Below are 25908 nucleotides of genomic sequence, written 5' to 3'. Positions count from 1 at the left end.
TGGGCCCCTCCTCCTCCCCTCCCCAGGCTCCTCCTCCTGGTTTGGAGGCTATGGAGACTTGGGGAGGAGGTGGGGAGCGGGACCACGTATAACAGAGCCCCATCCATCTCCTTAATCCTCTTATTAAGGGCAGAGCTCTATGTGGCAACACAGCATGCATGCATTTGCATTTATAATATGCAACCTTCACAAAACATATGTGTGCGCTGTGCTACAAATTAAGTGCCCAAGGGCTTAGAGCAAGGCTAGATCTAATGCCTTTTATCAGTATTGAAGTGCACTGACAAATGTTGGGGCACGTTATATATTCTGTTATACCGCTTTTCTAGTGTTATTTCCTGCTTTTTATTCCGTATTATCCACAATACCGCAACAGATGTCATTGTGTGTGCTACGAGGTATAAATGTGCAAGAGGGATAGAGCATCACCACGATGGGATCGTACTGACGTGAAACGAGGTGTAGATCTGACCCCAGTCGACCTAACAGCAAGAACAGCTCCGCTGGAATTTCTTCTGGCTTTGCATTCTGCAATTCCAGCCAAAAGATAAATTCTGGGCAAGACCATTATAATTACGGCTGTAACAATACTAAGCCATTTTCATGACTGAGCTGCCCTTTTTCCAAGAGCCACAAATCCATGGAGATGGCTGCCGACTCAGAGCCTGCACCACCATCCAGTTCACATCAACCTCTCTCCCTGAAGTCATGTACCCGCAAAACCCAATTCCACAGAGACATTTATTGGTGTATGTCAGGGTGGACACTGAGCCCATAGAATCCCAGAGAAGTTCTGATGCTGAGGAAGAGCAGTCGCTCCTGGGAGAGGAGCACGCTCCTCTTTCCCAGGACCAACAGCTGACGGAGATTCCTCCCACCAGCATTCCTAGCTTAGAAAGCAGTCCAGGGAGTGACCCAGCACAGATAGCAGACTTGGTGGATGCGTGGCGCAGACGCAGAGAGCAACGCCAAATGGAGGGCGCGGAAAGGAGGCGTAGTGCCCGGTTCGCGCTCAAAGAACGGCTGCGCCCAGAGGATCCAAGGGAAAAGGGGAGGGATTCTCCCTAGTCCTTATATTCAGGGGTCTGCCAGTAATTGCCTTTCAAACGGGGACCAACTGTTCCAACTTAGGGCATAGGGATGCTGCTGCTCAGATCTAGTTGCTACCTGTAGAGTTGTAAGTTGTAAAAGAAGAATAAAGCTTTGAAAAGAATACCTTTGTCTGCGTCTGGACTTGGCTACTGGATTAGACTGAGAGAGCCCTCCAAGGAGCCCTTGACAGTGTGCACTGCATTATGAGGAGCACTATGAAACCCTTCTTGGATACATACTCATTTCCAATTGAAATTTCTAGGGCATCCAGACTCCGGAAAATCTCACTGTAGCGTTTCTTGTTTTCATTCCCTTTCACTTGGCCATTGAGATCTGGAAAGGAAAGAAGGGATTAAAGAGACATTTCAGTGAGGCCTCGTTCAAACAATGAAATATGGAACCTAACCATGCATACCACATCCTGGCCCTTCTTGCGATCTAAAATTATACAGGAGCCTTGCCTTCCTTTCAAACTGAAATCTGTTGAAGCCGGCTCGAATCACTAACACTGAGATGTGTTCCAGATCTCATTGGGGCTTAGTGAATATTGAGGGTAAAGACAGACATAAGATTTGCAGTTCTGGCTTAGAACTCTCCTCAAAACAAATGACCCTGTTGCTGTCCAGGGAAAAAACAATCACGCATGTTTGCTGAAAAAGAGTTGGGTGTGGACGGCGCCAATTGGCTAGCGCCTGTGATGTCACCAAGGGGTCTTCCCGCAATCCCCTGAGCAGTTTTGCAGTTCTTTGAAAACAGTTTCTATTTAAAACTGCTTCCACTAAATAAAAAAGGATAAAAGTATAAGTGAATAAATATACATGTGGCACTTAAAAAATAAATAAAGACAAGCAGCACACTTGAAACATAGGGGCAGGCCAGGACTTATGGCTGACCCAACATTCTACTTAATAAGACTATACAACCATCATGCAATTTACAAAGCCAGGAGGACACCAGGCTTACCTCACAGGTCAAGAACACACTGTGATGTCTCTTTAAATATTACGTCTGTCATCACCCTGATTAAGAGGCTTTCCAGATGACAAGAAATACTTCCTTTTTTTTAAAGCTAAAGCAGCGCTAACTAGGCAGGCACCATTGCTAGCAACATAATATGACCTCAGGCAATTGATTTTTTTGAGGAGAGGATAATACAATGTGTAAAGGTGAATACTAATTAGTCAAATATATGATAAAAGACAAGACGAATCAGTGACACTATGTCAAAACGACATTTGATAGCAAGAAATGTCATCTCCTATGCATCTGTACTCTGATGCCAGTCTCATTGTGTTCATCAGATTTCTAAGGAAGTGTGCACAGGAGTCCAGCCTTAAACAGTGGCTCCAAACCTGAGAAAGGTGCAACTTTATCCAATGCTTGCTTACTTGAAGCAACCCCCCACCCCCAAGTTCAAAGTGGCATAGTCCGAAGTGTAATTGCATAGCAAACTACACATTACATTAAATACTTAAATGCATTTAATGTGACTGTTTTTCTTAAAAAAAAAAAAAAAAGCTGTTGGGGGATGGGGAACAGGATTGGGACCTCAGCAGGTAGTGTTGGATGATGCGAATTATTTAGATCCATTCTAATCTGGTTTGAGGAGTGGCTTGGGTGGGAGTAGTCTTCTTTGTATTTGTGGATAACGTACTCCAGGGAATGGATGGGGGCAGGGGGAGTGCAACCCTATTGGTTCTCCTGGGCCTTCCAGCAGCTTCTGATACTATCAACTGTGGTCTGCTTCTGGACCATCTAGTTGGGTTGGGATTAGGAGGCATGGTGTTACAGTGGTTCTGGTCCTTCCTGGAGGAGTGGTTTCAGCAGGTGTTGCTGGAGGACGTCTCCATTTCATGGCCATTAGCCTTTGCCACGTCACAAAGTTCTACCTTGTCCCCCATACTTTCAAACATCTACATTAAATCACTGCGGGGAAGTCATCCGGAGGTTTGGGCTGAAGTGTCATCAGTATGAAGATGACACTCCGCTCTACCTCTCATTTTCTTCTACTCATCCCTGGGAGGCTGTGGAGCTCTTGAACCGATGTCTGGAAACTGTTTAGGAGGACATGAGGGCATTACCCCTTTTTTCAGCTGCTACTTCTTTCCAGCTCTTCTTCAACAGCCTCTCATTCCTACTTTTTCCAAAGACACCACAAAGTTATTTTCTGTTGACTTTCTTTTTCTCTGGGGCTAAAGTTCTCAGTCAGGACATTACAACAATCACTGCAGTGGAGGTGGGGGTACAGTGAATTGCCTGTTTGCTGTGGGCCTGAATCCAGTCCAGAGCCAGGATTCCAGGGGTCCTGCCTCATAATTAGGGTTCCCATGTGACCTAAAAACAGAACAGAACTGGCCAGGTTTATTCTTTGCTTTCACACCAATAGCCAGAAAAGCAAGGAGATGAGGCTGCTATTTCCTCCTATCCCCCTAGACATTCTTAAAGCTGCAGAGGTGAGGTGATTAGACAGCTTTTCTGCTGAGTTCCATCCCTATGCTCACCAAATGTACTGGGCTCCATCCCTGGACTTGGCAAAGTCCACACCCAGCCCTGCCAAAAACCACTGTGCTGCACCCCCTGACTTATGGATCCTCTTTTATAGAGGACCTTCCTCTATTTGAAGGGCTGCCAGAGAACTGACCTGTACTCTGGAGGCACCCCCCATTTGAAGGGATGTCCAACCCAGGTCCAGTATAAAGATAGAGGACCACCAGAAGGAAGAGCTGAGCCTTGGAGGATGCAATCCTATGGGGATAGTCGGCCACCTCCAAACTAAGAGGCGACCAACTATCCAATGCAGGGCGGGCGGAGGGGATCTTCTCCTCTGTTCTCTAGCCACCCTGCATTTGTGGCTAGACAGCCGATTTTGGCTGTCTAGCCGGGACTGCTTGGAGCAGGGGTGGGGCGGAGGCCAGATGGTGCATAGGAAGTGTCGTATTGGTGCTTCCGCTGTCCCCTTCCTTCCCCGCCCCAGGAATGCCCCCTTTCCCCCAGCTTCATGCTGCTCTTACAAGCGCAGAGCTGGGGGTGAACCATGCTGCCTATGAGGCGGTGGGGGCGGGGAGGTGGTTTACTGGGAACCAGCCTCAGAGCGCTGGTTCCCAGTCAACCAGAAAATAAAAAATCCTATGGCCATCTAGCAGCCATAGGATTGTGCCCGAAGTTGCCCATTGACAGCACCCGGACAGCAGACTGAGCAAGGCCCACAGGTCACCTGGTCACAGTCTTCCACACTATGCTGAGATGTACTGTATTTCTATTTAAATTCGAATTATTATTTCCAAATTCGCATCTATACATATAAATTAGCATAGGCAGATTTTATACAAATTGGTGTCCTATCTTGTTCTTGTTGGTGACGCATTTCCTCTTTTTTTAGCGATTCATGTGGCCACCCTACCTCTTTGCCACCCTCTAACCTAGAACTAGCAGAACTTCTCATTTCAAGAGCTGGCAACCCAACCCACAGCCACCTGAATCACAGATTGCTGGGGAAGTTACACAGCAGGCATCAGCAGCAAGCTGGCTGGGCAAAGGACAGCCAGGTGCACAAAGCACGGCACCCACCTAAGAGCGTGTCCACACACACACCAGAGACTTAAATTGGTTCAAAGGGGATTCCCACTTCCTAGGGAAGATGTATTATCTCCAATCGGCATCAATACAGCCTTTGACCAATTAATTGAATAACCAGACAGATCACCAAAGGTATTAATCAATTTAATCAAAGCTGGAATAGACAACTAGAGTTTTGAAATAAACAGTAAAACATGCGTGATTATTGTAAGGAATGGCTAGGGATCTGTAACAGAATTCTCAGCACCTCACCGCATTACAATTCCCAAGATCCTTTGGGGTAAGCCACAATAGTTCAATTGACATAAAGCCAATATAGGTTTGTACTATGCCTATGCCCTCAAGACTCGTTCTTCCAGGGCCCAAGCATGACTGGGGTCATTTACTGGGGTCTGGGAATTCAAGGAAAGCCATTCCAGACTGCAGCCCCATTACCATGAGGAAAATAAATACAGATAAATTGTAGATCACACTTGAAGATAATTATAGAAACTTATTTCCCTGTATCTATGTACCTGTTGTCCAGATTTTGTGGGATTTGCTGGAGCCAGTCAGAAGCCATAATATTGGGTACTGTTCGCGGGTGGTTTGTCTGCCCAGCTACATGATGTTCAATCTGTTCTAGAGGGGGTTATACTCCCCCTAACGGATCAGGTTCATAGTTTGGTGGTGCTCTTGGATCTAGCATTGTGACTGGAGTTACAGGTGGCCTTGGTGGTGCAGAACACCTTTTATCAGCTTAGGCTGATATAGCAAGTATGTCCTTATCTAGACAGAGATAGCCTAACTACAGTTATCCATGTTCTGGTAATCTCTTCTCTGGATTACTGCAATACGTTATACATGGGGTTCCCTTTGAAAATGGTCTGGAAACTTCAGGTGGTCCAAAATAGGGTAGCAAGACTGTTCACAAGGACTGGTCCATATGAACAAGTTATGCCAGTGCCTTGTGATCTACACTGGCTTCCAGTCTATTTGAGGGCCCAAGTGAAAGTATTGGCATTAACTTTCAAAGCCCTAAACAGCTTGACAAAGGTTACCTGAAGGATTTTCTCCTCCCATATATACCTGCCCAAACACTAAGATCGTCTTCAGAAGCCCTCCTTGGGGTGCCCCCACGAAATGAAGTGACACAGGTGACTATTAAGGAGATGGCCTTTTCAATTGTGGTACCCCAGTTGTGGAATGAGCTCCCAGAGGCTCACCTGCATTGTAGTCTTTTCAGCAGCAGGTGAAGACCTTTTTATTCTCCCAGGCATTTTAGTTCTTCAGTTTTTCTTGTTTTAAATCTGTTATTTTATTCTTCAGATCTTTGCACTGTTGCTGGTCTTTACTTTGGTTTTATATAATAGTTCTACACTTTTAAAAGTTTTATGCTGTGTTTTGTCATTTGTTTTATTTTATGGTTTTGTTGTGAACCGTCCAGACAGCTTCAACAGTACAGAAATGAAATGAAATTTTAAAAAATGTTAGAGCAGGAAACACAAAAAAATCTGGCTCAGGCCTTTATCTAGAACAGAGGGAATATGCTTGTGCAATTAAACTACGCGTTGTAGTTTGAGAGACTGAGAAATTTGTACATTCCTGTGTGACATGCTCTCTGAAGAAGTACAGCCCCAGTCTTCCGTATGTATAGACAGGAGGAAGGGAGAGCTGGTGGGAGGGACATCGATCCCAGGAGCAATGGCAGCCAATGTGGTTAACAGGATTTACAGGCCTCAATATACGTGAATAAATGCCTAAATTAACTGGGACATACAACCTCTGCAGGGGTGGGGGATGCATTCAACTGGTCCACCCTTGCTAGATCCTGAAGGATTTCTGAATGCCCTTGGGGATTTTCCATCCGCTAGCATTGGTGAACCTGTCAAAGCCCGTACTGATCTGCTTGAAAGGCCCAAATAGCTGCAGTGGCAAGGGGCACTTTTGCCCAGCTCTGGCTGGTCTGCTTAATGGAGCGGGATAATCTGGCCTTAGCTGTCCATGTTCTGGTAGTATCTCAGATAGATTACTGCAACACACTCTACATGGGGGTTTCCTTAAAGATGGTCTGGAAGCTGGAGTTAGTTCAGAGTGCTGCAGCCTGCCTGCTAGTAGGAGCAGCTAGGAGGAATATTACACCTAACGTAAAAGCATGGCACTGGCTGCCAGTGAGCTACTGAGCCTAATGTAAGGTCTCGGTAGTAGCATATAAACCCCTTAATGACTTGAGACCCAGCTATCTGAGGGAGGGCCTCCCCCTTTACCAGCCAAGTAGGGCCCTTCACTCTGTAGGAGATGCTTTACTCATTGTCCCTGCCGTAAATAAGGTGAGGAGGCTGGGGATGTGAAACAGGGCATTCTAAGTAACAGCCCCCCCCCCATTTGTGGAACTCCCTCCTAGAAGAGGTGAGTTTAGCCCCCATTGTGAATATCTTAAAACCTAAGTTAAAGACCTTTTGATTTACACAAGTATTTGCCTCTTGACTTGTTGGTGTGTGTATGTGTGCTTCTCTGATAATTATGTCATGTTTTACTTGTTTTATTGTAATAGCAGGATTTGTTGTTGTTGTTTTATTGGTATTTTTCTTATCAATATTTGTAAGCTGTTCCGTGTTCCTCCTTTGGAGGGAGGGCAGGATATAAGAACTGTGAATGAACGAACAAACAAAGGGGAGTTGACTTGGGCAGTTGACCTCCTAAACGTCCTCTGCAGGGACACAAAACGTAAGCTTCTTGGTTTGCTGAGGAGCTTAGGACAACGAAACATTTCAATGGACAACTAGAGTGATCATGGAGAAAAATTCACTTTATTCATTTATTACATTTATATCCTGCCTTTTTTCCTCCTTAAGGAACCCAAGGCGGCTTTAGATGAACAGTGAAGACTGTTTTGTTCTGTCAGGCTTTTACTGTTACATAATGTTTTGTCACTCTTCAGTTTTAATGCCACTCTTATTTTAATGTGTGTGTGTTTTTGCTTCTGTGTTTCATGGTTTTATGTGATGTTTTAATGTTTTCATTGTGCATTGATCTAGGAAGGTTGCCTCCTCCGGGTGCGATTTATAAAATAAGTAATAAATACTTTATTATAAATAGTTTATTATTATAAATAGTTTATTTATTATTATTATTTATTAGTTTATTATTATAAATAGTTTATTATTTCATTTTCAGTGACATGTACATAGACCTACAGTTGCTTTGCACACTGCCAGTGACAGCAGATGAAAGAAATTTCACCAAGTTAGCACTCATCAACAATTGCTGGAGTTCTACGATTAAGGCAAGAATGGTTAAACCACCTAGCTAAACCATCTACTGAGTGTGAACTTGCAAAGAGAAATTGACTGTGGGGAGATCATTCATGATTTTATAATTTGTGAATTGTGAATTTTTAAGGTTTTATGTGGCTTTGTATAGTAAGGGTAGTGAGATATCGGAGCAGGATATGAAAGCTTTTTTTGCTCAGGTTAATCTCGCATGCTTAGATTCTTTACAAAGGAAACATTTCATGGCTCCATTGAGACTGGAAGAAATTATGAAAGCAATTATGAATATGAACACTGGGAAATCCCCTGGTCCGGATGGGTTCCCAATTGAGTGGTATAAAACATTTTCTAGCCTTTTAGCTCCAAAGTTTTATCATCTTTATAAATATATATTTGAATCGGGGTCTCTTTCCTCATCGCTAAACGATGCTTATATTACAGCTATTCCTAATCCTGGCAAAGATCATATTGTGCTAGCTATCAACCTATTTCGTTATTAAACGTTGATATTAAAATATTAACAGCAATTTTAGCCAATAGACTGCAACAAGTTATTACAGTGCTGGTCTGACCAGACCACGTGGGATTCATTAAAAACAGACAGGGGGCTGATAATTTGAGACTTGTTGATCTGATAGCTTTACATCCAGAAAGAATGTTTCTTTGGATGCTGAAAAGACCTTTTACAAAATTCACTGGAAATGTATGCTTGCTACATTGAGTAATTTTGGTCTTCCGGTGGAATTTTTGAAATGGGTTAGGATATCATATCATATCATATAATAATATAATATAATTATTATTATAATATAATAAAGGGATATAACCCCTTCATGGATCACTGCCTTGTTGTGGCGAAGGGGTTTGCGTAACGCAGTGAAGCCATAAGCTATGTCGTGCAGGGCCACCCAAGATGGACAGGTCATGGCGGAGAGTTCTAACAAAATGTGGTCCACTGGAGAAGGAAATGGCAACCCACTCCAGTATTCTTGCCAAGAAAACCCCATGGAACGTATCACAAGGCTAAAAGATATGACGCCGGAAGATGAGCCCCTCAGGTCGGAAGGTGTCCAATATACTACTGGGGAAGAGCAGAGGGAATTTCCAAGTAGCGCCAGAAAGAGTGAAGCAGCTGGGCCAAAGCTGAAAGGACACTCAGCTGTGGATGTGTCTGGTGGTGAAAAGAAAGTCTGATGCTGTAAAGAACCATATTGTTTAGGAACCTGGAATGTCAGATCAATGAATCAAGGTAAGCTGGAGGTGGTCAAACATGAGATGGCAAGATTGAACATCGACATCTTGGGAATCAGCGAACTAAAATGGACAAGCATGGGCGAATTTAATTCAGGTGACCATCATATCTACTACTGTGGGCAAGAATCCCTTAGAAGAAATGGAGTAGCACTCATAGTCAACAAAAGGGTGGAAAAAGCAGTACTGGGGTACAATCTCAAAAACAATAGAATGATCTCAGTACGAATCCAAGGCAAACCATTCAACATCACAGTAATTCAAGTCTATGCCCCAACCACTGAGGCCGAAGAAGCTGAGGTTGATCAGTTCTATGAAGACCTACAACACCTTCTAGAACTAACACCAAAAAAAGATGTCCTCTGCATCATAAGGGATTGGAATGCTAAAGTAGGAAGTCAAGAAATCACCGGGATAACAGGCAAGCATGGCCTTGGTGTACAAAATGAAGCAGGACAAAGGCTAATAGAGTTTTGCCAAGAGAACACGCTGATCATAGCAAACACTCTTTTCCAACAGCACAAGAGGCGACTCTACACATGGACATCACCAGATGGTCAATATCGAAATCAGATTGATTATGTCCTTTGCAGCCAAAGATGGAGAAGCTCCATACAGTCAGTAAAAACAAGACCTGGAGCTGACTGTGGCTCAGATCATGAGCTGCTTCTTGCAAAATTTCGGCTGAAATTGAAGAACGTAGGGAAAACCACTAAACCATTCAGGTATGACCTAAATCATATCCCTTATGAATATACAGTGGAGGTGAGGAATAGATTTAAGGGATTAGACCTGATAGACAGAGTGTCTGAGGAACTATGGACGGAGGTCTGTAACACTGTTCAGGAGTAGGGATGGGGGAGAATTTCTCCCCGAAACTTCGGGAGGCCGAGTGCCAACGCATTCGGTCCTCCAAAGGTTGTTCGGGGAGAAATTCTCCGCCACCCCCCCGCCCGGGATGGGACTTACCTTTCACGAATGTCGCTCCTGGCGGTGGGTCCCAGCGGCGGTTTGGCAGGTCTTCGTCAGGGGCGGGAGCAGCAGCTGGTCTTTTGAACGGCTGCCGCCGCCGCCATTACAAGAAAAGTAAAAAAAACACAACGCCCCTGTGATAGGCTACGTAACGATTTACGTAGCCTATCACGGCTAGATCTGCAAAGTCACCCGTGATAGGCTACGTTAATCGTCACGTAGCCTATCACGGGGCTTTTTTTTTTTCTTTGAAGTTCGCGGCCGGGGAGACGGGGCGCTTCTCCCTGGCCTGAATTTCGGCCGGGCGAGGCGGAAAGCCTCCCCCCCGGCCTGAACTTCGGGGGGAGAAGCGAAGCGCCTCCCCCCCACCGCGAAGCAAGCTGCGAGACCAGGTAAGTGACTTTCGTACATCCCTATTCAGGAGGCAGCAACTAAATCCATCCCAAAGAGAAAGAAATGCAAGGAAACAAAGTGGCTGTCTGATGAGGCTTTACAAGGAGCTGAGGAAAGAAGGGAAGCGAAAAGCCAGGGAGAAAGGGGAAGATATACCCAACTGAATGCAGAGTTCGAGAGAATAGCAAGGAGAGACAAGAAGGCCTTCTTAAATGAACAATGCAAAGAAATCGAGGAAAATAATAGAATGGGAAAGACTAGAGATCTTTTCAAGAAAATCGGAGATCTCAAGGGAACGTTTTGTGCAAAGACGGGCATGATAAAGGCAGAGACCTAACAGAAGCAGATGAGATTAAGAAGAGGTGGAAAGAATACACAGAAAAACTATACAGGAAAGATCTTAATGTCCTTGGTAGCCATGTTAGTGTGGTCACTGAACTTGAGCCGGACATCCTCGAGAGTGAAGTCAAGTGGGCCTTAGGAAGCATTACTAACAACAAAGCTAGCGGAGATGGCAGTATACCAGCTGAGCTATTTAAAATCTTAAAAGATGATGCTGATAAAGTGCTGCACTCAATATGCCAACAAATTTGGAACACTCAACAGTGGCCACAAGACTGGAAAAGGTCAGTTTACATTCCAATTCCAAAGAAGGGCAATGCCAAAGAGTGTTCAAACTACCGCACAATTGCGCTCATTTCACATGCCAGCAAGGTTATGCTCAAAATCCTACAAGCTAGGCTTCAGCAGTATGTGAACTGAGAACTACCAGAAGTACAAGCTGGGTTTCGAAGAGGGAGAGGAACTAGAGACCAAATTGCCAACATTTGCTGGATCATGGAGAAAGCAAGAGAATTCCAGAAAAACGTCTATTTCTGCTTCATTGACTTCTCTAAAGCCTTTGATTGTGTGGATCACAACAAACTCTGGCAAATTCTTAAAGAGATGGGAGTACCAGACCACCTTACCTGTCTCCTGAGAAACCTGTATGAGGGCCAAGAAGCAACAGCAAGAACCGGACATGGAACAACCGATTGATTCAAAATTGGGAAAGGAGTACGACAAGGCTATATATTGTCGCCCTGCTGATTTAACTTATATGCAGAGTACATCATGAGAAACGCCGGGTTGGATGAATCACAGGTCGGAATTAAGATTGCCGGGAGAATTATCAACGACCTCAGATACGCAGACGATACCACCCTAATGGCAGAAAGCGAAGTGGATCTAAAGAGCCTCTTGTTGAGGGTGAAAGAGGAGAGTGCAAAAGCTGGTTTGAAACTCAACATTAAAAAAACTAAGATCATGGCATCTGGCCCCATCACTTCCTGCCATATAGAAGGGGAAGAAATGGAAGCAGTGACAGATTTTACTTTCTTGGACTCCAAGATCACCACAGATGGTGGCTGTAGCCATGAAATTAAAAGACGCTTGCACCTTGGGAGGAAAGCTATGGCAAACCTAGACAGCATAGTAAGAAGCAGAGACATCACCTTGCTGACAAAGATTCGTATAATCAAAGCTATGGTTTTCCCAGTAGCAACGTATGGCTGTGAGAGATGGACTATAAGGAAGGCTGAGCGCCAAAGAATTGATGCTTTCAAACTGTGGTGCTGGAGAAGACTCTTATGAGTCCCCTGGACTGCAAGGAGGTCAAATCGGTCAATCCTAAAGGAAATCAACCCTGAGTGCTTATTGGAAGGACAGATACTGAAGCTGAAGCTCAAATATTTTGGCCACCTAATGCGAAGAGAAAAGTCACTGGAAAAGACCCTGATGCTGGGAAAGATTGAAGGCAAAAGGAGAAGGAGACGGCAGTGGATGAGACGGCTAGATAGCATCACCGATGCAATGAATATGAACTTGAGCACGCTCCGGGAGAGAGCAGAGGACAGGAAGGCCTCGCGTGCTATGGTCCATGGGGTCACGAAGAGTTGGACACGACTTAACGACTGAACAACAACAAAGGATATTATATTCAATCCCAGGAGCTAGAGTTATGACTAATGGTTGGGTTTTGGCTTTTTTCCTTCTTGGGCGAGGCACTAGACAAGGATGTCCACTTTCCCCACTGATATTTGATTTATATTTGGAACTCCTGCTGTATGCAATTAGACAGAATAGTAGTATTCATGGTTTTGTGCATGCTGGTTTAGAATTTAAAATTATTCTTTATGCTGATGACCTTTTACTGTTTATTTCAAAACTCTAGTCATCTATTCCAGCTTTGATGAAATTGATTAATACCTTTGGTGATCTGTCTGGTTATTCAGTTAATTGGTCAAAGGCTGAACTGATGCCGATTGGAGATAATACATCTTCTAGTGTGTTGGCTGGTAGGCAGTTTTGATGGTGCCCAGATTTTATTACCTACTTGGGAATACTTATTCCCAGAGATATATTCCAATTGATTAAACTAAATTTGAATAAGTTGATTAATGAGATTGCACCAGATATAGATAGATGGGCATAATTAAAGGTGAGTTTGTGGGGTAAAGTTAACACACTAAAGATAAATATCATACCTCCAACTGTTCATGTTATACGTAGGATTCCTCTATTTATACCTGGCAAATATTTCCGAAAGCGTAATGCTTTGTTTCTTAAATTTGGGTGTGTGTGTTCATCTCCATCATGAATATCTCTGAAACAGGTGCAACTTCCAATTAAAGAAGGTGGGTTTGGCTTTCTAGACCTTGCTTTATACCATCGGGCCTACTTGCTGACCTGTACTAAATGTTGGTCTTTTCCAGTCTGGTTAGATTTTCCACCCTGGTCAATTCTGGAATCCGTCAGTTTGAAGCTTCTTTCCAAATGGATGGTATTAGGTTCTTGACATATTAGAATAGACAAATCCCCTCCCACAATTCTGACAGAGAGGTGTGGTGTATAATTGGGGCCTCAATATTTGAGGAAGGACCTCTCCCTATGTATGCCTGCTTGAGGATTGAGATCTGTTGGAGGGGCCCTCCTCTGCGTCCCATCAGTGTGAGACATATCCTATGGTGGGGCATGGGAGAGGGCCTTCTTTTTTTTGAATCTATATTTATTTTATTTTTTATAAGTGAAATAAACAATACCAGGGCCTTTTCTGCTATGGCACCCTGGTTGTGGAATGCCCTCCCCTTGTAGACCTAATTGGTGCAGATGTTGGTTTTGTTTCAGCACCAAGTTAAAACATGGCTTTTCACCAAAGCCTTTGAGGGCTAACTGAATTCCCTAAAGTTGCACACTGTTTTAACTGTTTTAGATTTTCTAATTGATAGTAGCTTGTTTAATGGTTTAATATGCTTTTAGCTGTTTAAATTATTCATTGTTTCATATTGTTTAAATTATTCATTGTTTCATATTGTTTAAACTGATTTTATCTCTGTACCACCCTGAGATCTTAATGATATAGGGTGGGATACAAATGTTTTAAATAAATACATAAATAAATAATCTCACATCAAATACGGTTTGATCCATTTTCTCATGCTCAATTTACTTTATGGGGAAATCCAGATTTAAAAATTGGAAAGAAAATGTTTTTGTGGCAGATATGGACAGATAAGTTGATTTTTACACTGGATCAATTATTAGGCCCAGAAATGAGTTTGTCATTTTCTGATTTGCGTGCTAAATATGATTTACCCACTATGGTTGAATGGCAATACTTGCAATGGCAACACTTGTTGGAATCTAGGTTTGGTCCAGCGGCTTTTACAGCTTCAGTGTCTCCATTATTATTGGAAACACTTATAGCGGCTGATCAGTCATATCAATCCACAATTCATGTATATAAATACTTCTTATCTGTAAATAAATATGGTACTCAAGGTTTAAGATAGGAATGGAATAGAGAATTGGAGCGGCTTATTTTGTCTAATCAATGGATCGTGGTTTTAGTGTCTGTATCTACGGATCTTAGGCTACGCCTTATTCAGCAAAAAATCTTGTTTTAGGTTTATAGGGCTCCACAAAGTCTTTTTAATAATAGTTTGTCTAATTCACGTAATTGTTGGAGATGTAATACACCTAATGCTTCTCTTATCCATATGTTTTGGCAATGCCCAATAGTCACCACCTTTTGGGAGGAGGTGATAATATGGATAAACGTTGTATTGGAGTACTCTTTAATATTGAATAATGTACATGTCCTCCTAAACTATTTACCAGTTTCTTGGAAGTTAACGTATGGTCAGCGCAAATGGATTTTCCGAGCCCTTTTGATAGCTAAAAGACTGACATTACAATATTAGAAGAATAAATGTTCACCTTCTATAATGCAATGGACTGAGGACCTAACAACACTACCAACATTTGAATAGGCAGTACATAGGCGCCACTCGTGAATGGATAAATATATGGATATTTGGTCTGCTTTTCTTGAAGCTTACACATAATCTCCTGGGTTTTTTAAAAGAATGTTGTATTCAATGGAACACTTATATTTCTATGCATGTAATTTCTTGTTTTTTTTCTTTTTCTTTTCATAATTTGTTTTGTTTTGTTAAAATCACAATAAAAAGATTAATAAATGGCTTTGTAATTTAAAAGGACAGTATGGATTAAAGTGAATTGGTCTATTTATAAAATGTTTAGAACCATGTTGGTCCATTAGAATAAAACAGAACAAAACACTCACATGGTAATATCTTTCCTTTTCTTAGGATCAACAAAAAAGTTCTATAATAGTCAGCAAGCTTTGTAGGACTAGGAGTCTTCTTTACGCTGAATGTTACATTAAACAAAAATAGCAAAAGGGACAGGGGTAGCGTTTGGAGGTATGGTACAAAAGCCCCAGTGTGGACCTTGGTATAATTTCAGAAACATAGAAAGTGTCATTTGAGAAATAAAATAGAAACTTTCCTTGCATGAGATTTTATATGTGTGGGAAGGGGCCTGTGCTACAAGTTTGTAATGGGCCTCCAAAAAATAATGCTTGAGCCCTTCCTCTTTCTGATCCTATAGTTCCTTAAACTTTTCCTTTGCTACTTATTTTGGCCTCCTGGCTTCTTTCCTGCTCAGGGGTGGCTTTCTATGTTTCTGTAAAAGGGGGCCAAAAGATTCCAATAGTGGGCTGGGGGCAAGATTCACAGCAAGTGTCAAAAGGCCAGCTTGTGGATGTGTTCAATATCAAAATGAAATATCAGTATGAGAACCAATGTGGTGTAGTGGTTAGAGTGTTGGACTGGGGAGATCTGGGTTCTAGTCCCCCTTCAGCCATGTAGCTCACTGGGTGACTTTGGGCCACTGACTGTCAGCCTAACCTATCTCACAGGGTTGTTGTAAGGATAAAATGGAGAGGAGGAGGACAGTGTAAGCTGCCTTGGGTTCTTTGCGTGAGAAATAAAAGCTGGATATACATGTAAAAATAAATACATACATAAATAAAACCCACCCCAACCCCAAAACAGTGCATGTTAACAGCAATTGTTGTGGTTATTTCATAATAATCATATATATATATATATATATATATATATATATATATATATATACACACATACATACATACATACATACACACATACACACATATACACACACACACACACTGAGGAATAACCATGTCTGGTCTGAAACACTGCAGGGGGTGGGGGGAACTGTACCCTGCCTTCCCCAAATGGTGCCCCTCTTCCTGGGCACACACACGCACATGAACACACACTGATTCCTCTGCTCATCCTTACCTACATGCTTCCATAACTCTCAGGCTTCCTCTTCCGTCAGTTACTCTTTCCTCAAATCCCTGTTCTTCAGTCCTCTCTGCCTGTTCTGCTCACCTCCTCCAGCAGCAAATGGAGCTCCCTGATGTCCCTAAGCTCCTCCTCCTACTGCGTAGGCTGTCTGTCTGTGACATCATCAATGCATGAGCTCAGCCTTAACATGACATCAGTGCTACTCAGCCAATCACAATGAGAAGGTTTATCACTACGGTCACCAACCAGCTCAAAATCTCTTCAGATTCTGGAACTACTTCATAGAATAGTAGAGTTGGAAGGGGCCTATAAGACCATCGAGTCCAACTTCACCAATTATATGTTCCATTGTGGGTGGCATTAGTTCCACCAGCAGCCATTTCTGGCTGTATCAGAAGGGGAGGAGACTGAGACGCTCTGTCCACCAGCCTGGTTAGGACTGACATCCATCTGGCTCCTCCTCACCCAAGAGGGAGGTGGCTATGGTACTTGAATTTTGCTTGTTTTCCTCTTCCTTCTTGTCCATGACCCAATTCGTATTGTAACTGCAGGTTGCAGTTGTTGCTTCGGGGAGTCTGAGGTAGAGACAAGTCTGCAAAAGCTCACGCCATCGCCTTTTGATCCATCACTGAGGACCTTCATGGGAATGGAGCAAAGCGCTGCTCCAGATGCAGCCCTCGCTTATGTCCACAAGGAGGGAGAAGCTGTAGTGGCAAGTGGGAGTAGAGGCAGAAGCTGAAGTATGGAGGGACAGAAAGTGAATGAGGAGGTTAAATGTGTATGTGTGTGTGTGGGGGGGGGGTTGAACCTGGACTGGGGTGTGGTGTTCTAGTAGGGGAGGGAGAGGGACCTGGAGGTGCTGAGTGAGGATGTTGACTGGGGAAGATATTGGGCTGTGGGGTGCTGAGTGGGAGATTGGGAGTGGCAAAGGGCAGGAACAGTAAAAGCGTAATGGGAAGAGGTAAAGCAGGAGTTGCCTCCTCAGCACTACCCTGCCGTACCCCCACTGCTTGTGAAGTGTCGTAATGTGCCTTTATTTAAATGCAGCACTTCTTGTTTTCCAACCCTTGTTTCAGAGAAACCCCATGATAGGATGTCATCATTTCCATCTTAGCGAGGAGGAACTGAGGCTTAGAGGCAGTGATTTGCCTATGGCCCACACAGTGACTATATGGCAGAAGCCCCACGCACAAATTAGTTGTGTGCCAGGGGCTGCACTAGCGATTAAGGAGAAGTGGGCCTGCACCACTGACCCCAACATTGTTTGTAAACCACCCAGACAGATTTGGCTCTTGAGCTATAGACATGTTGTTGCTATTATTGTTGTTGTTATACATGTAGCTTTCTTAGAAGCTGTATTCTCTCTCTCTCTCTCTCTCTCTCTCTCATATACACACACACACACACACACACACACACAAATATATATAGAGAGAAAGGGAGGGAGGTGTAAAGCGGAACAACAGCAAAGCAACAAGGAAGCTCTGGATCCAGTTATGTAACTACATTTCTTTTCTTGTGTTTTGTTGACATTTCACAATAAAAAATTAATTTCAAAACAAAAACACACACATCAACAACATGTACCTTTCTATTCTTGACATCTGGGTGTTGAGCATGGACATCTGCAGCGGGGAAGCCTGCACACGTAGGCCTCTGTGCACATAGGCTTCCCATGTGATCTGGAACCCCAACTGCATGGGGTTCCAGAAGGTGTGAAAGCCCATGAGGTCTACGCATATAGGCCTTTATGCCACAGATGCCTACAGTCAAGCACATAGACTTCAGCAGTAAGGCTGGGGAAGCCGTACAGTGTCAGGGCCGGGGGCGGCAACACAGCCCTGCTGCCCCGTAGAGTCTGTCTGTTGAGAGGCACAGCCAGATCTGCTCGTGCAGCAGAATGAAGTAGGACGCTGAGGTGGTAGAACTGTGGGCCTGACCACTTTAGACTGGAGGTGGGAGAGAGGAGCCATTTTAGAATGCTTGTGTATGTGAAGGAAGGGCCTCTGGACTTATTTACGTAGTATTTATTTATTTATTTATTTAATCAATTTATATACTGCTTACCATATCTGAAGCAACATCTTTAAGGGGTTTACAAAATCAAAAATTAAAGGACATCATAAAAATACATCCCCTCAGAAACAGGTTTACTTATAATAAACTATAAGACTTTAGGAAGAGAACTACACAGCATTTCTCCGTGGTGTGCTAAATGGCTGACTGTATGCAGAGAGCTTTTTACGGAGGGGGTGATTAAAAAAAGGCTATCCACCAGCTACACTCTGAAGTGGTATGCTGTCCGTCTTACCACCTCAGGACAACAACTTCGTTTGTGCCTCATTCTGCAGCACGTCTAAAGCAGGCCTACCTCCGGGCTACGGACATTTACAAAAACCTTCAAACTTGGCAGGGGTTGACGGTACAAACACAGCGAAATCGCCTTTCCCCTCCCCCCGGAAAGAGGATGTGGTTGCCTTAGAGGGGTTGCGTCACCAAGCAGCAGAAGGAAAAAAGGAGCCGGTGGCTCTCAAAGTCATTCCGACCCAGCTGGGGCTCGCCTCCTTGCTTGCCTCACGACTAAACTATGCAGACTGTCAAGCAGAATTTTAATTGAGAGGCAGCTAAGAGGGACAGTATAAAGCTGTGGGCTGAATTTCGTCTTTTGCAGTATATCACTTGAAATACCTTGGCCAGTCACAGATACTGTCTTGGGTCAGAGGGATTGCAGGCCCTCACCTTGTGTGCAGGCAGGATTGATTCAACTGAATCCAACCACCTTGGTAGTTTGAGAAGTCTCCGTGACCTGAAAGTCACAAACTCACGTAAAAGTTATTGTAGCGGTTGTCAACACAGAGGCATGTCCAGAAAGTTGGCTTCTGCCCTTGGATGTAATGCTGTAGGTCTGCACACTTGAAGCAAGTAGCCTATCTTCACATAATGGGTGGAATCCAGAATCTGCCTTCCACAAGAGGAAGGGGTCTTTTCGTGAAGGGCTCTGCCTGAGTTTTGGAGATCCCCCTCCCCCACACTCATACCACAGCTCATCCCATTCAGCAGGGTCTCCTGACGCTCTGGGTAGTATTATCATGGGGCTAGTGGGGCTGCCATGAGAAGGAGGGGGCGGGGAAGGCCACTTCCGCCAGCATAGTTGATCCAGCATAAATCTGGATCTGACCCAATGAAACAGACTGGGGCAACCCTTACTAGTGGTGGGGGTGGGATAGCCTTGTTATTTGGGATAATCTGAGAACTGGCTTTTGATTTAATTGTGAGGGCCTGAATGGCAGCATATAACTACTACTACTACCACCACCAGCTGGAGACATACGCCTGATCTTTGAGACAGAATGGTAGACAATTTCGCCCACCCCTCCAAAGCCGCCTCCTCTTTTTCTCTGTGCATATGCGCAAATTGTGGGCCTTCAAAATGGCATGAGCAGGCAGAGGGTGTGAGTGCTCTAAAATGTGTATCCCTTATTCCCAGGCCAATGGACATTCCAAATGGTTTGCAGTCAATTTAAAACCAAAAATAAAAATAAAAATGCAGAACCCCCAGTCCCACCCTGCACTCACATAAAATATACAAGAACCATAGTAACAGAAACCACAAGAACAAGTCAAAGGAGAACCATAACAACAGAACTGTAAATCAACCATGCAAGGTGCACAAAATAGATGCAATTCCACTAAAAAATAGTTATGGTAAAAATCAGTCTTCAGCCCGCTCCCAGTGCAGTGAATGCCTTCCTATATGGAAAGATCTTACCCATCCCCCTGACATCCGTTGTCTAAAGGGTGCAATCCTATGCGTGTTTAGACAGAAAAAAGGCCTACAACTCCCAGGATGCCCCAGCCAGCCATGCTGGCTGGGACATGCTGGGAGTTATAGGCCTTTTTTCTGTCTAAACACGCATAGGAGTGAGCCTTAGGTAAGCCTCTGGCAGAGTTCTACAGGGAGGATGCCACTACTGAAAAGGCCCTGGACTTCGTAATCACCTGCCAAATCCAGACAGTGCATGGTGGTGTGGTGGGTGGGGGCATACCCAAAGCAAGGTTGGAAAATGTGACAGACATGCCTGGTGGTGATGACATGGGCATTATCCAATGGGAGTCCAGGACTCTATGGCTCCTCCCATCCAAAACACAAAGAGTAACTGTGCTCGCTAGCCTAGAATCACTACAACCAGCACCATCAGTTAGCAACTTAAGTGCTGGAAAACAACAACCAGCAGGGTTTACAAGAACCACATATCTGGCAGAAAAGTGAGGTCCTGACAACTGGTGCACGGTCTTCTCAGACAGCCCGGAATTCAGAAGGCTTTTTCAACTTTCCCTGTGAATATTTAATCCATGATATTCCTCCCTTCAGTCATGTCATGTCTTACTAATGAGCGATCACAGGAAAACAATTGGTTTTGCTCTTCATTATTTCATTATTTGATATGGATTATTTGGCAGATATAATCATATCTCTATGCAATATACATTGAATCATAGAAGGGCTGGATCAAGACAAAACTTAGACAGGCTATGCATGGCTGTGTATACTGTATGATTTAAGGGGGAAAATATCTTTCACAAGATATTTCAAAACTGTACCAAGAAAAGTTGAGATCTACAAGGCTTATGAATTGTGCAAATGATATGTATTTGCCTATTTTGCATTGTCTATCAATGGAAATGAGCAAATGGCTTTGAAAGAACTGAAACCCTACTCTCTCACCACTAGAAACCTTTTTTGGGCCCACTTCCCCACACTTGCTGAGATTTCACCAGGTGCTCTCACTGCTCCAATCCTATTTTTGCAGTCGTCAGGACTGGAGACTTACATTGGGGGAGAAAAAGGAGGTTGAAAGGTCAGGATACAGAATTCTGTACTTAATATCAAATTCTATGCGTGCATAGTAGAATTCCCAAAATGTAGAACACACACAGACCCATGAAGATACCTTATAACATGGATACCTATGTAAATGCCAAGGAAGGAAGGGCTCTACAACCCAGGAGAGTATGTCATAATGTTTAATCTAAACAAATTATTTATGTATTTAAATATATACCTTTCCTATCTTATACGTTAGGGGGTGCGGCTTGCATTCTGAAGCAACTTACTATTCATGTAAATCTCACATACAAACACCATACCCAATATCACCTTTCCCTACTGACCAAGGATACACATTTGTACACATTTTAAAGTTGTTTAAACCATAGAACAGGGGTCTTGAACCTCTTTCAGCCCAAGGACCAAATTCCATTTCAGAGAAGCTCTCAGGAGCCACATCCCAGTGGCGGGTAGGGCCAAAGGCAAAACGGGATGGGCCAAAAATAACAGTGTATTTCAGCTTAAAGCTCTTCCTGCCAGTAACTAAGCCTTAGGAGAGGCATGTCGACCTTCTAGAATGTGGGAAAAACTGCACAAAAGCTGGGAAAGCACCAAAGAGTTGCTTGGAAAAGGGGGCATGGCCATCTGAGAGCTTCAGCTCTTGGGCGGTATAGAAATGAAACAACCAAACAAATCTGGGGAACCGCAGAGGGCCAGATTAGGACCCCAGGAGGACTGAATTTGGCCCCCAGGTGTGAGCTTCTTCACCCCTGCCCCAGACCATCCCCACCAAATATTTTTTTTACCAACTCCTCTCATTCCTTTCACTCCACCTATGGGATCCCTCCGCACCTCACACCTTCAACCAGGCTCCATTCCCATATTTGCATCCTGTCCTCCCCAAACTCTACCATGTTCTTGAATGTGCAGCTCATTGCTTCTCTAGATCCACTGCCATCTGATCCCTGACACAACATCATTGAACCTCCAACACAGTGACCAAAAAATTGCTGGTACCTTGATAGAATGTCATTAAGCAGGTTAATCCAGCTCCTTGTTAGTTAAAGTCATTGCTTTCTGTCCTATCCTCAAGCGAATCATTGTAAACTTATCAATCAGTCTGCTGAATCAGTGAGTTGGACAGAAAGCTGCCCCCACCCAGACTTCTGCATAGAAATTAAGCTGCAAACTACTTGTTGATGATTACCCATTTCCATGCGTGATGGGTTGCATGTTAATTTATACACAGAAGTGTCTTCTCCCATGTAGACATTGTGTAAATGTGGGAAGTGGCTCTCCGCACCCTTCTCCGAATGCTTGCTTGTTGTTTGGCAGTGTCAACATCTATTCTGCATGTATCAGGCCCCAAACCGGAAATAATGTTCTAACCAAAGCAGGGAAAGATGCCAAGTTTTTTAAACATTTGACACTTTCTGTGAAGTGAGGTAAGAGGAACGCAAAGGGAAGTGGAACTTCTGCCTTCTTCCTGAGTGCGAATGGACTGTAGAAACATCCAGCACAGAGAAAGAAAGAGAGCCAGTGGCTACTTTTCCTTGCCCTACTACCTAATGTAGTGAAATGGAGGTCTGAACTGGCATCAAGAACTATTTGTCATTTATGCAGTGCAATTTGGTTGGAAACTGCTGTGCAGTGAACATGTGAGTGAGTCAATGGGACTTATGAGTGTGCTCCCATAAGAATGCTCAGGAGAACCACACCCATTTCATATAGAAAGTCAAATGCCTTTTAGGTTTGGATCCAAATTAACACTGCATCAACTGTGTTGGCAGAAGTGGACTTCCCTGCTCCCATCTCCTCATGGCAGGCCCTGAAAATGCTACACAGAGACTCAGGAGACCCTGCTGAATGGGGTGAGATGTGGTGTTTGGGAGTCCCCAAAAATCAGGCTTTGGAATCTTTTGTGAGTAGAGCCCTTCCTGTCATGGAAGGCAGATTCTGGATCCAACTCTTGTTTTTTTAAATTCCATTTATTCCCAAAACAGCCTTGTGGTGAAGGTTCTTATTTCACATATGAGGAACTGAGAGTGAGCTGGGAATTGAACCCAGGACTCCCATCCACCCTCCTAGAACAGAAACACATTGATTCATATGCAGCTTTTGGTATACAAACTATTTAAAAGAAAATTATTGGGTCCAAGCAATGTGGGCTACTTTTTATCCCCAAACGGCTGGGCTCAAAATATCTGAGAGAGACTGTTTTTATTTGTTTTTACATAGAACATACAATCCAGCTTTTCTTGGTATGGAATTTAGGTACCTTATGTCCATTTTTTAGGAGCCCTGAATTTAGCAATATATGAAAAATCACACTGTAAATTGGAGTCAAAGGGCACTGACTTACATTTATAAGATGATTTTCTGTAACTGCTCTTAACCTCTCACTCTAGCCTTTAGCTATCAGTTAAGTACCTATCCCCTCAACCATTACCTGACTCAAATGGCTCTTCCCACCCATCCTGTCTTCCCCCTTCATTAGGCTGTGAGACCCCTTTCACTGTATGCCTCCAGGTGGATTACCTGCTGGAACTCTAATTCGCAGGCCACAGGCAGATCAGGTATGATGGGTTAGGTCTATGCTTTCCTTTCATTTCTAATATTTCGGAAGATTTCTCACTCCCTCAGTTGCTTTACAAATGAGGGTCTTCCCACGGACATGGCAGACAGCCACACAGTAGGGACAGGGTTTTCTTCACTCTCAGGATCTCATGTTTAGAATTAGGAATAAAGTTCCTACAGGTCAGATGGACACCAGCAACTTCTGGGTTTTTCTTTTCTTTTCTAGCATGTGGCTTGGCCCAGTTGCGTCAGCCATCTAATTCAGGGGTGGACAGGCTTTCAGGATCTATGTCTTTTTCTTTTCTTTTTTTACTAAAATCCTGAGACCTACCAGTTGGAACCTGGTGCAAAACACAAACAGTGGGAATTAAATAATTCTGTGCCCAGGAATTTGTTTTAAATGCCAGAGCCAAATGAGCTTGTGGTCCTTCCAAACAACAATCCACTTCTGGTTACCTCAAGCGTTCTTCATTTCAGCAGCATGATTTAGGGGGGAGGAGGAAGTAATTTTGCTGCTGCTATTGTTAAACAGTTGGGAGTCAGAAATCCTAGCTGATCTACTGCAAATCACCTTCTGTGCACCCCTGATCTAAATTGTTTTGTGATTCATGCAGGCACCTCTTCCATGAGGTGCACTGTTTGCTCCTGGGTAATACTTGTGGCACAACATTGTGGTCTGTAGGGTAGGGCTGGTCTATGGGGCGATGGTTGTACTGTTGACATGGGCTTGGTGTATGTGAGGTCCTGCTGTAGGTCAGGAGCTTGACAACATGATCTCTATGTCCTTTCCTGCTGTTTGATTCTACTAGGGTTTGGTGTTCCATATGCAGGAACGTGCACAAGAAGCATGCGGTTAGGTAAAAACGATCAGGAAATTGAAAGATGTGCTAATCACAACGCTGAGCATGGCTGACAGGGGACAAGTCACCCTGTAAGTGCTCCCTGGGCTATCTAAATACCTTCCACTGAAACATCCCATGTAAAAGCTGAAAGGAATTTGAGGAAAGTTTTCTACAAATGTCAGATGTGTGTACAGAAAACCCCAGCTCACAAATCAAATGCTTAAAATACAAAGCTTTCAAAAACAGAGTTTTAAAATATGCATTTCTAAAGTTTTAGGGTGGATTCCAACTTATGTGTGCATACACATGTCAATGGCTGAAATTTTAGAGAGAAAACTGAAGTGTCAGCCTTTTAAAAGCAAATGTTGAATCCCAAATATAAAATGCCTCTTTCCATGGATGCCAAGTATTCCCAGCTATGTTTTGAGCCCTCCTTCTAACTGAGGATACAGTAAAGATACAACAGAGATTTCTGCAGTGATGAATAAATACTCTTGTTTTTCTACATACAGCTGAAATGAGCTCTGAATCTACATAGCTTTGCTCAAAGACTGTGTACTGAGTTGCGCTGGAGACAGACAGGGCTGCTTGTTGCATGACAGAGGCATCTTTCCTCCATGGCATACACATTTGTCTCTTTTGCTCCATTGTCGTCTCTGTTCAAACAGGTTTTGCAGGTTGTTGACTCCCTGAAAAACCTGTTCATCACAGAGGAAAGCTGCGTATATACCATGAATAACAATGCTTCTTCTGTACCACCTTTGACTCGGGAAAAAAAGTCTTTCTCCAACCTTGAATAAATTGATGGTCTCACCTAACCACGCTTTACTATCAGAGATCCGTCTCCAAAGAGAAATCCTCCAACGGTCATAACCACAAAACCTTAAGTGAGGCCCCAGATGAGCCCCAGGGATTGCCTCCTGCTATGACAAGCAACGTGCTAGAGATGAGTTTCGTACTCCTGCCTTAAAGAGATCAGAAGGTTGCTTCACCTACCAGTGGGTTCAGGGTCTGCCATGGTCAAGTCCTCAGCAGGACACCCCGATGTGAATCCCAGCCCAAATCCTTGGATGACTCAAAAGCCACCAGCTCTGGCAGGTAGCCCCATGGATGTGGCATACTTTGCAGAGCCTTGTTGGTCTGTGAGCTCGCAGCCACTCAGACTTTGCTGCTTCCTGCCGACAGCATTTCCGTGTGAGGAAACTTGTTTGTCCCTTTGATTTGCATACTTTTCGGTTTTCAAGAAAGAGGGCCCTGGGGGCAGATCCCACTGGCTTTGCCATCTAGTACAACTGCACCAGGTCTCACTGGGTTGACTTTTCGGTCAGATTAGCAAACCATACTTTCTATTCTGAAAAACACCCCCCCCCCAAAAAAAATATAATTCATTTATATATGTGCATCACCTCCTCCAATACTAACTTGCCTGAGATCTGCATTTG

General features: G+C 43.7%; 1 protein-coding gene across 5 annotated transcripts in view; it reads right to left on the bottom strand.

Moving 5' to 3' along the window:
• The window catches only part of GMIP (GEM interacting protein), a 93701-nt gene extending 68058 nt beyond the window's left edge, over window positions 1-25643 (bottom strand). For 4 of the 5 annotated variants that reach the window (XM_084836423.1, XM_084836424.1, XM_084836426.1 and 1 more), the window contains exons 1-2: window positions 25463-25643; window positions 1332-1425 (exon numbers count right to left, since the gene is read on the bottom strand). In XM_084836423.1, coding sequence (XP_084692549.1) covers window positions 1332-1425; window positions 25463-25484 — 116 coding nt within the window. In that variant the 5' untranslated portion in view covers window positions 25485-25643. Of the gene's footprint in view, window positions 1-1331; window positions 1426-25462 lie in introns of those variants that run through there. The other variant, XM_084836425.1, reaches the window with a different exon arrangement.
• Between the last annotated feature and the right edge of the window lie 265 nt (window positions 25644-25908).

This window comes from Heloderma suspectum, chromosome 2 (assembly GCF_057233095.1).
Source record: "Heloderma suspectum isolate Gila_16-S chromosome 2, 16-S_ref, whole genome shotgun sequence".
In the NCBI taxonomy this organism is placed as follows: domain Eukaryota; kingdom Metazoa; phylum Chordata; class Lepidosauria; order Squamata; family Helodermatidae; genus Heloderma; species Heloderma suspectum.
This window is presented reverse-complemented; position numbering and strand designations above follow the sequence as displayed.